Raw genomic sequence first — 17,209 nt, 5'->3', positions numbered from 1 at the left:
ATTTTAAAAAGGGGTGGACAAATGGACAGATCCTCATTTAAGCTCTTAAACGAACCCTGCTGATGAAATTGTTCTCAAGTGAGCACAAAATCAGAATCATTATTCATGACTAGCCAAAGATTTGCTGTCACCGGATGTCTGCCTGCAAAGCTGTGGGTCATTTGAGGATAAGGAAGCACACAAACATTGCATTAATCTGCTATCCAAGAGACGTGAGGTTAACAGGCCAGGTTTGATATCTAATGGTCATTTGTCGATTGAACATGCAGCTCCTGTCAAGACCTTCTTACCTGTTGATCTAAAGATGAAACCTTTATGTTTCCATATGAAATGAAGAAGTGTAGTGAATTAATAGAAAAAAATCTACATGCACAGGATTTCCTATAAACAAAACTGAGGCAATATACTGCCTGAAAGATCAAAACAAACGGATGCCTTTGTCAAGGTATTGTGAATCGCATTTTTCTCAATGTAATACTAAATTTATTTATATACAGGGTTTAATAGAATGGGTGTGTTTCCCCATTTTAATTGTTTTGAAAAGTTTTTGTTTTGCCAAACATTTGGATTACCAGTGACGCAAGCCAAGATGACTGCACTTGTTGCTAAAGGCTTTTGGAGACAGCTCTCAAGTAGGTTGTCAATTTTCGATGTTAGAAGACGTCATTAGCATCAAGTTTGTATAAACGTAATGATGTTTTTCCGGTTTCATTTTCCTTGAAAAGGACAGCATTTTTGGTATAAATTGAAGGGGACATGAATTGTGATCTTTAAAAAAAAGTAAGTGAAAGTGGAATTTTTCATAAAACAACATGAAGTAGTAGCCAGTACACAGAAAAATGTAATTACCTCCCAGAAAATATTATGCAAACTCATTGCTTTAGAAAAACTACAGTAGTACAGCTTACCTAAGATGACAAAGTTAGTACAGTGTATTCAATGTGAATATGAACTATAGGGAGATTTAGCAAAGACATGAAGAAAGGAGAAGAAAAGAAGTTCTTGTTAATGCCAAATGTATAGCTTTCTGGACAGTAATAATGTTAGGTGTGCTTCTAATGGTGATCAAACTACGCAGGCATTTAAGGAAAGCTTTTACTACACCTGCCTGCACTCTGTGAGGTCTAGAGGTCAACATGTTTAGTGAAATTGTAGCGTTTCACATTTAGGAGGAGGAAAAGTGAATGCAGGAAAGAGCTTTTTAATAAAGTTACCTGTGTCTTTCTTAAAATCCCCTGCCAGATTTTCTTGTGATGGCAGGTAAAACTGAAAGCCAGGTGAGAAGCAGAGAGAACTGACACATTTAAACGAGTATTTTGCAGGATGCCTTTGCTACTTTAGAACTATCAATACCTTTTCAAATGCATTAAGTTCTTTGTAACATATAAGTTTGTCAAATTAATAACAAAATAACAATAGATAGAAAATTTGTTGCCATGAATACGCAAAGAAAGAAAGACAGAAATAAAACACAAAGAAATAAATGAATGCTAAATCAAAACCCTCACAAAGGACAGTGAAATAATGAACGCACAATATTTAAAGGCACTTACATTTCACAGCAGTTTCTGTAACTCCACCTTGAGTCATTCTGGAAATTACACAGTTATCATATTCCTGTACTAAACAAGGGCATGGCTTCTAGCCTGCACTGCTAATATAGGTCATTAACCCCAACAGCAACTACTTTACACAGCAGTTTCACATCACCATCCAATTTGTACTGGTTTCAAAATAAACAACCTAAAACAACCCTGAAATATAAAACAGACAAAGTTGGCTTAGCAAAGTCTTGAGGGAGTAACTGCCATCTTTCACAATCCTACCACCTTGTGACCAAAGTCTGTGATGTGATCTGTAATAATCTGACAGGAGGACACTTGGAATACAGCTAACAACTCTGAATTCAGCCGGTGTGTAAACATGCACAACAGACCCAGTGGCATTTTGATCATTTTTATTTCATTAATGACGGTTGCTGGACACACACAGCTGCAGCTCTCCTGCTGCCAGCTCAACATAACAACAACAACAACGTTAACTCAAAATCCAGACTTTTAAGCCAGTGAGGCGTGATTGCAGATGCCACGCAGGTGCATCCATTGCACCTGCCGCAGCATCGCAAACCACGCCCCGCCACACAGTGTTATCCAAAGGAGATCAACAAATAACACATTTACATGCATCCCAACATCCTGATGGAATACTACAACTGTGCTGACAGACAGGTTTCAGTCTTAACAGAAAACGAGAAGCTGACTGAGAGATCTAAAAGGGGAAGAAAGAAAACAAAATGTAACTTTTCAAAAGCAATGCTGATTGAACTGATGGAACTTTGTTATATGCTAAGCTAGTTGAGAGGATGGCAGCTTGCAGGAGTAGAAAGTGCTCAGTTATGGTATCAACAACTGGGCTTTATAAAAAAACTACCATCTCTTGTTATATAAGCAAAATTTTGGTTCAGTAAATGTATGAATAAATGTATCCCATTCAAGATTACTACAGTAAAAAAAAAGAAAAAGAAAAAATGACTGCTGTAAATTTCCTGACTGAATCGACCATGACTTTTTTTTAATCACATTTAAAGTTATTGCTGTAAGTAGGATAAACGTAGGCTGCCTAGGAGTATATTACCAATACTGTCAATAATAATAATTCAATTCAATTCATGATATATAGCACCAGTTCACAACAATTCACAAGAACAAATTGCCTCTAGGTGCTTTATATTGTAAAGTAAAGAGCCAACAATATTAGAAAGAAACCCCAACAATCACACAACCCCCTGTGAGCAAGGACCTGGTGACAGTGGGAAGGAGAAACTCCCTTTTAACAGGAAGAAACCAGGAATCTATCTACCACAATAAGCTGAGGGTAAGGAGACAGAGGAGAGAGCAGAGGGTGGCGGGATAAAAGACAAACTATGGGAGAAAGAGCCAGATTTGGATGATAACTAATGATTCAATATAGTGGTGATGTATAAACACATAGAGAGTTTAATAAGAAATACTGAATGCATTATGGGAAGCCCCCCAGCAGCCTAAGCCTATTGCAGCATAACTGAGGGATGGTTCAGGGTCACGTAATCAAAGGGTTACGCCTAGAGAAGATGTCTGTCTTCTGAATACAAACTGGGAGCTCGGTTCACAATCGAGAAGAAGGCTCTGACTCCCATTCTACTTTAAAAGAACTCTAAAAGTCACAAGTGAGTCAGAGAGTGAAGTGATCTGTTAGGCTAATAAGGTAAATGCATTTATTCATTTCATAAATTTAATTTTAAAAGGGTGAATGTTATCTTATTAAAACACTGGGGCTCTATCAGAGGACAAAACCATTTTATGGTCTGAAAAATTCTGAGGACCCTGCTGTTATAACAGATGGAAAGAAGAAAAAGAAAAAACAATAAAAAGACAACTCTGCAGTTCATTCCAGATGAATCCCAGGGATAAAAACCAAGCAACACCTGAATGCTACATGATGTGATCTGAACAACAGCTGTGTTCATGCCTGTAAATGTGAAAATACTTGTATAATGAAAAATAAAGGTGGAGATTTATTTCATTGAATTTCTGTTATCAGAACCATGGTTTTCCATCCAACCCCAATGATGCTTGCTGAGCCCAACTAACACGTCATCAATAGCTTCAAATATTTACATGAAAAAGAGAGAGAGAAAAGCATCTCAATATTCTGGTGCAGAGGAGCTGAGGCTCCAACATCCACAACCTTTCATCAAAAAAGGTCAGCACTAGCACGCCTCCACATTTTAAACAAACCAATTTTTATTTGTGTTAATTTGTGACATAAGTGGTTAGTTTTCAATTAAAAGGATTTTGAAAAACAAGTGTGTGTTTCTTCTTTTTTTTTTTATTCCAAACATTCACATATTCTCTTTTCTGTACATATTTGTATTAGTTTTATATCAACAGTGCCTCATAGTGGGACAATCTCATGTAGAAAATTGCCACATCAGGTGACAATTTTAGATATCAGAATAATGTAACTACTGTATTATTACTTTTTTGGAATAGAAAACACACATAAAGCTTTGGAAAGATGGAAAAGCAATGCCATGGGCAAATGGTGTGTAAACACTGTACCATTGGAAGCCAAACAATGAGAAGCTGAGCTGTCAGTCGGAGGATGAAATAATTTCTTTGAAAATGTTTATTTGTAAAGCCTAATAGCAGGTTCTCCAGGAAAGTGAGGTACTGAGGGGGGGGGGGGAATAACACATTTTCACTAAGTGAGACTTTGCCCACAGGGAAGCGAGCACAGAGACTGATGGAGACAATAAGCAAGGACCCTGATAATGGCAAAGTAAACATTTCCAAGCATCAACCAAGAGCCAGTAAGAAATTCAGCGCAAGTGAGCAATCTGCACATGATGTAAATAGGAAACTAATGGCCAAATGATGAAAATGAGCATGACTAAGCTCATTGTAGGCTAACTGTGACACATGCTGTGGAATGTGGTTAATAAAAAAGGTCAGCATATGCAATTCAAATTAAATGTGTTCCAGAGATAGAACCTCTTCTTACCTCCGCTCCTGCTTTACAGGCTAATGATTTCGATACTGTTAAAATGTCTCTGTGCATTAGTATAGCCGGATGGCATTGTTGTGCCCACTGCCATGGGTTCATTTAAATTTGTTATGAGTAGCCATCTTACTAGCATGCATTCGGTAGAGAAAAGGTAATGATTTCCTCATTAGACGATTTTCAAGAAAACAATAGCAATTCCCTGCTTAACTGTTTATCAGGTGAGAAACCATATTTGGGTACCTTGAGTGGACACCCAAGCTGGTCTCCCTTCCTGTCTCTGTGAGATTATCCACATTGATTTCTCACAGCCAATCATTGAAAAGTCACCTGTAAGTGACATCATTATCCAATTAAACTCTAAGATGTAAAATTTGAATTTCCAAGTATTTCAGTGAGTGCCCAGTAAATGGTTAAAGATATGCTGTTGAATTCTCTTTGCTTCAATAGTTTCACTTAAATGATTTACACTGGGAAATATGGCAATTAAAGGAAGTGAGTGGGTACTGAAAGACCAAATGGAAAATGGGGGGGAAAAGTTGTTTAGGAAAATGTGTCTGCATTAATTTCAGTTTGGACTGGGGAAGGAAGCCAGAGTACTCAGGAAGAACTCGCTCAGGGAGCCTAGTCAGGCAAGCTCCACTTAGAATGGTCCCAGACAGTAGTGAATTCCCTCTAAGGACCTTCTTGCTGTAAGGCAAGAGTGCTAATCACACTTTATTTATTTTGGCCCAGTTGATTTAAAGTCGCTAATGCTTCTTAGCTTAGCTTGTTTTGGTTCATGCAGTTTATTTTGTAGACTGCTATACTTAGAATATTTACTTATTTCTTATAACTGTGCAATTGACACTGCTGTCTCTTCCAAAGAGGAGCTTAAATGAAAGTAAATGATATTTAATAGATTTAACATGCACCAGCTTAATCTACAATGGACACTGAAGGTCCCACTAAAGGTCAACATTATGAAGATCGCTTGCTATTTAGAAGAGCAAATCCTTTAATGCTTAACTGTCCTTGTAATGTTTAGCTGACATTGCCCATATAGAGTGGCCCTTGTGACCACAGTGATTTTGAAACAGAAATTATCAACATTTAAAAAGCCTTTTAATCAGCGGCCATTTTTCCAGGTGCATTGCTGATGGTGACAACGGATACAAGGTTAGGTGGCCAACTGACCTTTGTCAATATTAAGTTGGGAATCAGGTTTATATTGACAAATCCTTGTAGGTGCAAGAGGTACTGTGGCCAGTATGTAATAAAGTAGGACAAATGCCATTGTGGAAATGCCAGAAAACATTAAATATGTCCTATAGTTATAATAGGTCCAGGCAGCAAAACTATTTGGTTAGGTTGTATGTAAAACACCCGTAGGTCTGAAAGGTGAAGCTAATGTCGATATGCCTTAGACTTCTGTTCTTTGTAATGACCAGTATGCAAAAGATTTTTCTGGCTGAATGTGTATACAGCACTATGCAACAGTTTTGAGTGACTACTCTAATACTACTACTAATTTCTTTATATTTTGCTAGGAAAATAGGGGAAAAGGAAATTAATTGAAATGTGCAAAGACACCTAAAAAAAGACAGTTTATAAGGCAAAAACAGAATCTGTACAATTCAAATAACCTTGAAAGTCAACATATAAAATGGCCACTTTATTCTTCAACACAACCTAAATTTGCTCAGGCAAGCTTTCTTGTCATGTCTTTAAGAAGTCTTCAGAAATAATTCTCTGAGCTTACTGAAGGACATTTATGCTCTTCTTTGGATGCCTACTGCCTTTTGTTCTGTTCTGTCAAGATGATCACACACTACTCCAATAATGCTGAGGTCAAAGCTCTGGGGAGACTGTGTGTTTGTCTATCTAGGCATGCTTTTACTGCATTGCCTCCATGTGTCATATCATTGTTATACTAAAATGAAGCCTTTGCCTTTCAGAAGCTTTTTTAAAAAAAGGTATTGCATGGTGGATCAGTAGCTGAAGGTACTTTCTGTGTTTGTAATTCCATTCCAGTTTTGACAAGATCCCCAACCACTGGGTGAAAAACAGTTCCAAACCATGACAGAACATCCACTGTCTGTTTCTGGTGAGCAGTATATGGATTAATTGAAGAGTCAGATGCATCTCTCAGATCTTAGCCGGGTCTTTGTAGTTTTTTCTTTTTCTTAAGGTTGTGGCTTTTAGTTGCTCTCCCTCTGCTGTAGATAGTCATTTTTAGATCGCCCACCTATTCTATTGTCCTCCACTTGTCTGTTTTTCTCAATTTTTTAGGGAGACTGCACACCATGCTAAGATATACTGATTGGTCACTTAATGGGAATTACCTTGTTGGGACAAAAATGGTATTTCATATCTGTCAAACTCTTTATCTTTGTTATCTTTGATATTTTTCATAGATTCTACTAATGAAATGGGAGAAAATGATGTGTTTTTAACACAGGCTGCTAGTAAGAACTTATTCCTGAGAATGGTCAGGTTCAAGAACTGGGCTGAAAATGAGTGAAAAAGCATAGTTCAAAGAAATAACTTCACAATGCCAGGTTTTTCTTTTATGACATCAGTAGATACTTTCCCGTGTTTTTGGTTATAGTCACTTGTTTCAACTCTTATTTAACGTAATACTTTAATTTTGTAAAGTCTGATAGCTTTTTAAATAAAGTCTATTTAGAAAAAAGCATGGTATGCTTTAGGATATGTTTATCTTGATTGACAAGTCACTACCCTTTGAGTGTACATTATCCTCAGGTTTCTCAATCAGATTCTTATGTGACATTTACTACAAAAATCCAAGATGCCAACATCAAAAATGCTCAAATCCAGCCTTCAAAACAGGACTTCACAAAGCAGTGAGTTAAATCACAGAGGCTATATCCATCTTTTATGTACAGACAGTAGGGTTACCAGGGTGACTAGTTCCACCCCATCTAATGTCAGATTGTTTCCCTTAAGAGAAATGTCAGTAGAAAAGAAAGGCCAAAAATAGCAAAGACACATTAATCACTTATTGTTGTTAAATGTCACAAACCTAATGTGAGAAAAAACAATAACATAACATTTAGCTACATGGAAATGTAATTTTTAAGGAACCGTGCTGGCTATTTCACACTTTTCAGCTCTTCTTGGTATCATTCACTGTACATCTCTAACATACCCACAGGACTGATAAAAGTACCCATATACATTATTTATACCAACCCAGGAAATATACGGGAGTATAATGTTTGTACTTTGTCTCACTCTCACAGTTGGAGGAATAGCACTTTAAGCATTCATTATAGCCCTTGTGCGTCAGTGTGGTGGTTACCAACATGACCAAAAATAAATCTCACTAAACTTTATTCTCTATCAAACAAATTTACTTGGATGCTTGAAGGCTGCCAAGGAAGATATTGTCTTTTAGCCCCTCACTGCTTCTATGTCTGTAAATGAAAACAAGCTGTGAAGTATTCCATTCTTTAATATTTAAAACTCTCCCTGTGATAAAGAATAAATTCACTAATAGCACAGGCAACTGAGGGACACATAGAAAAAAATACAGCTTGGTAAACAAAAACAGACTTTGTTTCCAGTGTCTTATAGTTTATTACCATCAGGAAATATAACATGTACTGTTCTACAAATAAGCATGCAATATATTGATCGCTGTAAGCTCAAATGATGAAAAAAAATTATCTTTACACTCAGCAGACATGGAAATATGTCTTTGTTGGGTTATTCAGTTATTAAAAAGGACTTTGCTCAATGTTCAATACTGAAATATACTTAAATAGTGGCATGGAATATTTATAAAATGTGCACGTACACACACACACACACACACACACACACACACACACACACACACACACACACACACACACACACACACACACACACACACATACATACATACATAGTAAAAATGGTTTTTGGTATTTTAAAATTGGTGTCAACACTTATTTGATTTTTTTGAGAACTTATACAAGTAATACCAAGATAAGCATTTTGGATGGGCCAGTTAGGGCAGCAGCAGCTATTATTCACATGTCTTCAGTGTAATATAGTGTATACAGATGAGACAATATTCTACAATGCACAGTTAATACCCACGGTATGAACAGCACAGCGATCACATTCTCATAATGCAGAAATACTGTAGGTAGTGGAATATATATGGAACTGACTAATGGCCCAGTAGTCAGTTCAGTGGTTCCATGTGGTTTGTGAAGCTTGGACAGTTTCCATAATCTGAGCACAAGATTTGATGTCCAAATCTCAACAGTCTACTACAGAGACCCAAATGTCAGTAATATTTAGTTTGCCAATTTTTCTCTTCACCTTAGGTGAATGCATTCAATTTCCTCTGTTACTGGCAAGGAGGAAGTTCTCACATCCATCTCCTCGACAGTCTTACTAGGGGTATAAGTTGACTTCCAGCGCAACAGTACAATCTTCTTCAGGTACTTAACTGTGTTGTTCTTGACACTAACAAAACAGAAGGTATTTATCATGCTATTGCTCATGGCAATACACTCAATAATGTAAAAAGCCACCAGTGAGTTCTTCTGGCGGGAGATAAGTGTTGGATGGAAGTCTCTCAGAATGGTGAATCCATAATACGGTGCCCAGCACAGGATGTATGCGGTCAAGATTCCAATTAGGACCATCACTGTCTTACGGCGACATCGCAGCCTCTTCCGTATTTGCTCTGTCTGAAAACCTGGGACATTTTTGAACCACAGCTCGCGGGAAATTCGGGCATAACACATTGCCATGGCAATCACAGGGCCAACAAATTCCACAGCAAAGACAAACAGGAAATAGGACTGGTAGTACGCTTGCTGGTCCACAGGCCATATTTGGGCACAAAAGACTTTGTGAGTGTTTGAGGTGGTGCCTCCATGAGGGTACATGGTCTCAGAAGCAAAATAGGCAGAGGGAATTGATATCAGAATGGGAACAATCCAGACTCCTGTTATCAGACAGTAGGCAGTTTGGTACTTCATGCGAGGCCGCAGAGGATGGACTATGGCCATGTACCTGGAAGAAAAACAAGACAACTGTTATGCAATATTAAACAGCATATTTAGCAATCTGAGTGTTATGCAAGTGCTATAGTTACAAAAAAATATATCTAAAATTATATGAAAATATAAAATTATATTCGCAGAAGTCATTTTAGTATGGAAACATAGATAAAAGAAATATGTATGTCCATATGTAAAGAAAGAAAGAGGCAGTAAAATGTTTATTGCTACAAATAATTACTTTTTAAAAGTAATTTATATTATAATTATTCCTCTAGACACAGCCAAAAGTTTAATATTTACACATTTAAATAAAAAATGCTAATATATTGATGTGTTACAGCCCTGGTTTTACAGCCAAACTAATGATGAAGACCCAAAAATGATGTTACCCCTTGTGCCCTATGGGAACGAGAGCATCATCATTATGGTGACCACTATTACATCACAGAAATCTTACATCATACATTAAAGGTGATTTCAGGGAAACTTTGTATTGATTAACGGCGATCCTTCCCTCATAGTGGAAAAGTAGATAAAAACCATGATGGCAATATGGCCCCACGGCTTTAACAGAGCCACCAGCTTCCCTTAGGCCAAACACCAATTAAAGTATGTAATCATATTGCAATAGTTTTAAGGATGGGTAAATTTTGTTTGTGTCTGTTTCTGTTATTCCCAAGGGCCTTTTTAACATGAAGATGGAAAAAAACCCTTTTCACTGCAGCCGTTCTGATACGACAAAATAAGAGAAATTCAGTATGGTTCTGCTGTGTTCTGCCCTACTGAGGGACCACAAATGGAACGGTCCCTATACGGCACTTTCCTCTTTGACCACTTCATACAACATGCCTCTTTCACCCATTCAGGACAGCTAAATGCTTTCTATCTAACAGCCACACACATTCATACTCTGACGAACACATCGGACAGCAACTTGGGGTTCAGTATCTTGCTCAGTGGTACTTTGGCATACAGACTTAAGCTGCCAGTTATCAAACAACAACCTTCTGATTAGTAGGTGCCCTGCTCTACGTCATGAGCTACAGTCACCACAAAGCAACCCTGAAATAAAAGCAGCTAAATGAAATTCATTCGTCATTATTTTTTATTATTTACACCTGTGCTTTCCCACATGTCAAATTCATTCTCTGCTATAAAAAGGCTTTTAAACAGCTTCTGTTTAATTAAGCACTCACAGTGATTGCACCTGTGGCCTGATAGTGTATACTTAAAAGCCCCTCATGCACATAAGTCTGAAGGGGACAGAAATGTCTACACTTTGCATCCTCCAGAGAGGTTTTTTGTCCTTTCCTACTTACTCACCAAATATAATATTGCTGATATGCTCACTTGGCATGTTTCATGTTATTCTTTTTTACATTTGAACATGGTCTTTACCTAACATTTACCAAATACCTTATATTTAACTTAAAGATGGCCCCTTTGGGGACCTTGGAGAGTTACAAATATCTCTGAAATTAATATACATAATTTTTCAGAGGTAATTGGGATCAGAATGATCAATTATTTAGAAACAAGTTTCTCATCATACCAGTAAGATGAATGTTGAGTTTCTTTAAGCAGCTAGTGTTTTTTACTTTAAAATTTTCCAGCTGCTATATAACATATCTTGTGCCTTCATTGCCAAATATTTTATTATGTTCACCAGTTAGTCACTTACGGCATCTGCTGATGACAAAAGGAAGATATATTGCTATCTGAAAATATTATTACTATCTACTTGACTACTAGTCAGAAATGTTCATGTTTTGAAATGTATTTTTAGTAGGATGACCTTTCTGTTCAGAGTTGGCCAAAAGTTGAATGTTTGATATGTAAGTATTTCCTGCTCATTTCATTTGTATGCTGTAGTATAGCATGCGAATGATGTGCCAGAAAATGGAATAGAAAATATCACTAGGACAGATGGAGATGGACATGAAAAAGATTCATCATAGCAGAATATCTACCTGCTGCATGCTAAACAGAATATTAAGCCGATCTGTTTATATTGAGCTTCTTCAGATAATGAACAATCAAAAATGAATTAACCAATGTTACTAATGTGCTCTTTAAAGCACTAGTGATAGTGTGAACACATATTTTTTAAGTAGTCAATCTGACCTGAAGAATTCAGACCCAGATGAACCCCCTAGCATGAGTAGTGGTCAGAAGAAAGTAAAAAAGGTATACTGGGGACAAACTGAGCCAATTCCACTATGCCTGGTGTGCAGGGAAAAATTATCAATATGCTTTTTGTGACATTTTTTTTGGTGGTGTGCCGTGGGATTTTTCTAATGTGAAAAATGTGCCATGGCTCCAAAAGGTTGGGAAACACTGATATAGAAGACTGCATAGTTGTTTTATTTTTTTCACATGAGCAACTTTCATATGAATAAATCAGTTACCATATTGAAAAGAGTCTGAATTACTGCTGATAATGTTACCAAACTGTCAGTTTGGTCAAGAACCAAATAGCATGCAACAACGTGCCTGATACCCTCAAAGCACAACCCACGTGACACACATACTCACTGAACGCCTTTTCCAGGTCCAAAAAACAGATATAGACTGGCTAAGCAAACTTCTGTGTTCCTTCAAAAATGGGTGGTCTACTGTTTAATGGCTAGGGAGGGAACAACATTGTTCCTCTTAAATCCAGCAGTTGGACTTTGCTCTCCTGTAGGGGGTCAAAGTGTTTCTCAGGAAGTCTGAAGCGTGTGATTCCCCTGAAGTGGAAACCCACCCTCTACGTGATGTTGCAGAGGCAACCAGGGTACCCACAATGTCCAGAGCCTAAAGGAACCTGGGTGAATTGCATCCATCCCTGGGATCTCATCAGTCTTGACTTGTCTGATGGTTTGACAGAATCATCTTGAAGCCAACCAAAAGCCTGACCAAACCATGACCTGTCCAAACTCCTCACACAGTTCTTCAGCAAATGCCAGATGTTTGTTCCTTTTGCTTTAAGGGCTAAACAAGCGAACCAAACTTAATAGGATCATTACTTCAACTTGACAGTTCCTTCCATAATTTAGTTTGAGAATTGCCACCAGGGAGCAACAGCCACAATTCCTTGCAGTGGAGGAGCAGAACATGATTCATTGAGACAGTGTCCCTAGCCTACATCAGAATGCTGCCCAGGTTCTGCCTCTGCAACAGATGAGTTAAAGATCTCCCACCTATGAGCTCCAAGATGGCCAAAGTCTCTGAACTGCCATTTGATTTGTAAGCACAAACAAGAGCTGGGATCTGTTGCCCTATCCAAAGGCACATGAAAGCAACTCTGAGGAATGCTGCACTGAGCAGGGTGGGATATAAGTATACTGGCTTGGCTCACTGCCCTTCCCACTCTGGACAGCTCCAGAGTTCAGCTTCTCCGCAGGAGACTAGCTCCAGAACCCAAGCTGCTCATTGAGGCAAACATGGCAATATCTTGGTGGTAACACCACAATCACTAGCTCAGGTTACTTCCCCACCACAGCAATAACATTCCATATCCCAAGAACCTGTTTCAGCAACTGGGGATGAGACCACCCAAGCCTTTGCCTTTGACTGCCTGATTCACATGGTCAGATTTGGTAATCTCAGAATCTCGTATCTGCCTTTTGCAAATGATGTCATTCTGTTGGCTTCATCAAATGATGGCCTGCAGCTTGCAATGAGGTGGTTGAGACGTGAAACTAAACTAGCTAGTACCTCCAAATCTGAGGACATGGTTTTCTGGCAGAAAAAGGTGGCATGCCCACTCCATGTTGGGAATGAGTTGCTGCCCAAAGTGAAGTTCAAGTATCGTGAGGCCTTGTTCAAGAATGAAGAAAGGAGACAGCAGGGGAATGAGACATGTATTGGTGCAGCATCTGAAGTAATGTAGATGCTGTTCCTGTCTGTCATAATGAAGAGAACATGAAAGCAAAGCTGTCTATTAACTGTCCATCCACATTTCCACCATCACCCATAGTCAATTGCTGTAGTTAGTGAATGGAAGAAAACTAAAAAACTGCTTCCTGTGAAGGGTGGCTGACTCTACCTTAGATATAGGGTGACAAGCTTGGTCATATGCGAGGAGCTCAAAGTAAACCTGCTACTCTTCCAAATAGAGAGGGACCAACTGGTGTCATTCAGGCACCTTACTAATCCTTGTTTTTGTATTTATGCTTTTGCCCTGTTGGATTATGCTTGCAGACTTCTTTAAACCGCCTAATAAAGACTCTCATTTTTTGTTATTAAGCATATCTGTATTTTTCTTTTGTGTTGATACCTCTGCATTCAAACACTCATCATAACTTCTTGGCTCCATCACTCAGAGAAAAATACTGTGTTGTTTTCAAGTGAAGTAAAGACCTCAAGTTCAAAAGACAAAGAACTGCACAGAGACAAAGAATTGCACAGAGTTTTCATATCATCCTATTACAGCTGAATAAAGCAGTGTACAGTTTTCAAAGTTTTTCAAGTTATATAATCTCTATACACTTTATACACAAAAATGAAATATTTTTTTCAAATAAAATGAACTGAATCTAATTGCACACCCATGCAGACTCACTCACAGACACACAGACAAATGAAAAGATTGAGAAACTCACCTGTCAACTGCAATGGCAAGCAATGCGTTTGTCGACACGTAGAGTGACACAGTACGGAGATAGTTCACAGCGGCACAGAGCACCAATCCATGATCCCAGGAAAGCTGCTTAACCACGTAGTAGTCCACCAGGAATGGGCAACAAACCACTGCCACAATGAAGTCGGAGATGGCCAAATTAGCAATGAGCAGGTTGGTTAGATTTCTGAGTTTTTTGTATCTTGTCAGTGTGGCAATGAATATGAAGTTTCCCAACCCACAAACAAGTATGATGCAGACAAGGACCACACCGATAACAATGGTGGCCACAAAGAAGGCTTGGCCCTGCGTGGTATCGGGGATCTCATCTGGAGGGATGCCATAGTCCATATCATAGTTGTCCATATAATGATCCAGCTTGCCTTCTCTGACATTTTCCTGCATCTCTCTAGAAGGTCCTACCACGAGGCTGATATTTGACTCCCCCATATCTTAGCAGACAATCCTTCTTTTTGTTTGGTTTGTTTGTTTGTTTGTTTTTTAATTGAGAACAACTTGATCCAATAAATTAGGTATTAAATTTTCATACTTTGTGGTACATAATGCATTCCACAGCTAAGATGTTTGTGTGGAGATAACATATTTCAGCATGCTGCATCTTCTTTGGAAACAAAAGCACATCTTCACCTGGAAAAGAAATTTCCCAACTCAGCATTACTCATGTAGGGTCACATTCATGGCAACAAGATATGATCACAACAAATTACATGATCGCAATGCTTCAGGCTTAATCGTGTTGGCAGGTGTGACATTTTTTTGATTTTTTCTGATGAATATTTGTGTGGGTGAAGACATCTAGTCGGTGATTTTATGTAATTTATTAGGACCTTGTCACTTTACAGCAAACCAACATAACAGACAAGGCTGATCTTGATGACAGTGCCCTTTATTTCTTGCAAAATTCATCACTTTAAAGCCCCTGCACATGAGGTAAGCAACACTAAATATGGCAACCCATCGCTGGAAAAAGGGCACATTTTAACAGGATAAAAACTGATTTGTAGTGATAAGCTAGTGCAATGCAATTAACCCGACTGCTGACCCAAAACAGCGCACAATGTAATGTGGGAGAAAGCAGGGAGAAAGATACAAAAAAAAGTAGAATGAGAATTATTTCTAATAAGAACCATACAAATCGATTCATAGGAGCATTACTTATTGCTGTCATTGGAAAAAAAAGAGAACCCCCCGAAAAAAGCAGAACTATTTAGATAAAATTCAAATTGAAATAATATTTCAGGCACTTACCAGCAAACATTGATACATTTTCCGTGATTTTTTAAAGCTAAAAGAATAAATAAATAAAGTTTAATTACCCACTCTGTGTGAGGTGTGAGCGCAAGCTGAAGACGGTTTTTAACGGACAATCCAGCCGGTGGAGACGCAAGGTCTCATCTTTGCTGCTCATTGATTAAACTGTGCGTGCTGATGTGACGACTGCTTCTCTGTCCTTCGGCACTTCTTCACAAGGAAAAGTTGCGTCTGGTTCTCCTCAGCTCCAAATGATAAATCTGACGAGGAGGCGCAGTGAGGAAACCACACTCGTCTTTCGGGTGGAGTGAAAAAAGGGGGTGGGTGTCAGTGTGTGTATGTATATGTGTATGTGTGGATTATACCTGAAAGTTTACCAGTTTATAGATAATAGACGTCAATAAATGCGCAGCTTGGCGTGGACAGGATGTTAAGCTAAGCTAACATTTAATATGGTTAAGAAAGAAAATAGATACGGTGAGGCTTTAGGCATCACACCATACAGAACAGAGAGTCCCTTCACCTTTTGTGTGTTGTGTTGTTCATCGCGCCACACTGCGGTTTATACTCCCGACTGAATCTCACACAAAAGGTGTGATTTTCCTCCCGTGGGAGGAAGGGTTAGCTCATATTTAGTAAGTTGGAAAAAAAATTGTAGTGAACTTGCCAGCAAACAGTTATACACGTCCAGTATGGAGAGTAACACTAGCATGTTACCATGATTATTATTAGAAAACAGAAATGACTTTCCGTTTCTGGCGCTGCTGCTCCAGGGTGGATACCAGTTAATTAGTTAATTTGGTGCTAGACTGGTTTTATGCAACAGTTTATTCTTCTTCCTTTTCTTTTTCTTTTCTGGCTGGCAGGGTTTTAGGCACACAAGTCAGTGACACTGCACAGAATAGAGCCATTATATTAAATAAAGAGAGTAGCTATGTGGTTTTCTGCTCAGGGGTTTGGCTTTGACCCTATGCTGACCTTTTGAAAGCGAAGCACACCACCTTTGACACTTATACCCCACAGCAAATTTATATATTTATTTATTTGGTTATGAAAATGCTCCTTCCCAAGTCTCGGGTGTGGTGGCATCATGTCTACTTATCTTCAAATCGCATCACCAATTTATAACATTGTGGCAAGCTGCATTTTAATTTGCTTGTATTGCAATAGAGACGAAGAACAGAGAAAAGAAGGGATTCCAGAAAATAAAATAATGATGCTTCACTTTGCAGAAAGGATTTAAATTCAGCTAACCTAAAGTTTAGCTAAAGACTAGCCTACAGCCTTTTTTTGTCAGTTTTTCAACAACATATTGCAAATTTATGCTGTGCACCACACTCGCTGGGTCTTACTTGCAACAGTGTAAATTTAAAGCTTGATTTAAAGTAGCTGCTTCACTTCTGGTTAACCTTATATTAGTATATTACAATATACTGGTTAATACTAAGTTGCTCCATAAAATGTAATAAGCTGTCATTGTCTGTCTTTCTCAGAATGCTAATGCAATACCTAGTATTCTTCCAGTGTAGAGCTACGCTGTGTTCTCATTTCCATAGTTCTTTCATCCACACAGCTGGTCCAGTATTAATTTTTCTTTTCTGCATTTCAGTAAAAGTAACTTGTTCAAGATTAAATAGCCCATAGTCTATCATAATTAGTTCAATTTTACTTGTGATGGCAGCACAATGCACAAATCATACACAAGCACAAATAAACTCTATGATGCTTCCCATTATGGTGAAGGCTCTGTAGGTATGCAGTGCAGGACCAAAAACTTCCATAC

General features: G+C 38.2%; 1 protein-coding gene across 2 annotated transcripts; it reads right to left on the bottom strand.

Annotated features, from left to right (window-relative positions):
- Positions 1-8,120: 8,120 nt before the first annotated feature.
- Positions 8,121-15,732, bottom strand: prokr1b (prokineticin receptor 1b). Of its 2 annotated transcripts, none has more exons than XM_031756818.2 (3): positions 15,492-15,732; positions 14,138-14,802; positions 8,121-9,561 (listed from the first exon to the last, which is right to left on the bottom strand). In XM_031756818.2, the coding sequence occupies exons 2-3, from the start codon at positions 14,602-14,604 to the stop codon at positions 8,856-8,858; spliced, it is 1,173 nt and encodes a 390-aa protein (XP_031612678.1). In that variant the 5' UTR covers positions 14,605-14,802; positions 15,492-15,732; the 3' UTR covers positions 8,121-8,855. The 2 variants fall into 2 exon arrangements, with proteins under 2 accessions (XP_031612678.1, XP_039477940.1); XM_039622006.1 differs by having other exon boundaries at positions 15,496-15,732.
- Between the last annotated feature and the right edge of the window lie 1,477 nt (positions 15,733-17,209).

The sequence above is a fragment of the Oreochromis aureus genome, linkage group 13, assembly GCF_013358895.1.
Source record: "Oreochromis aureus strain Israel breed Guangdong linkage group 13, ZZ_aureus, whole genome shotgun sequence".
NCBI lineage: Eukaryota > Metazoa > Chordata > Actinopteri > Cichliformes > Cichlidae > Oreochromis > Oreochromis aureus.
This window is presented reverse-complemented; position numbering and strand designations above follow the sequence as displayed.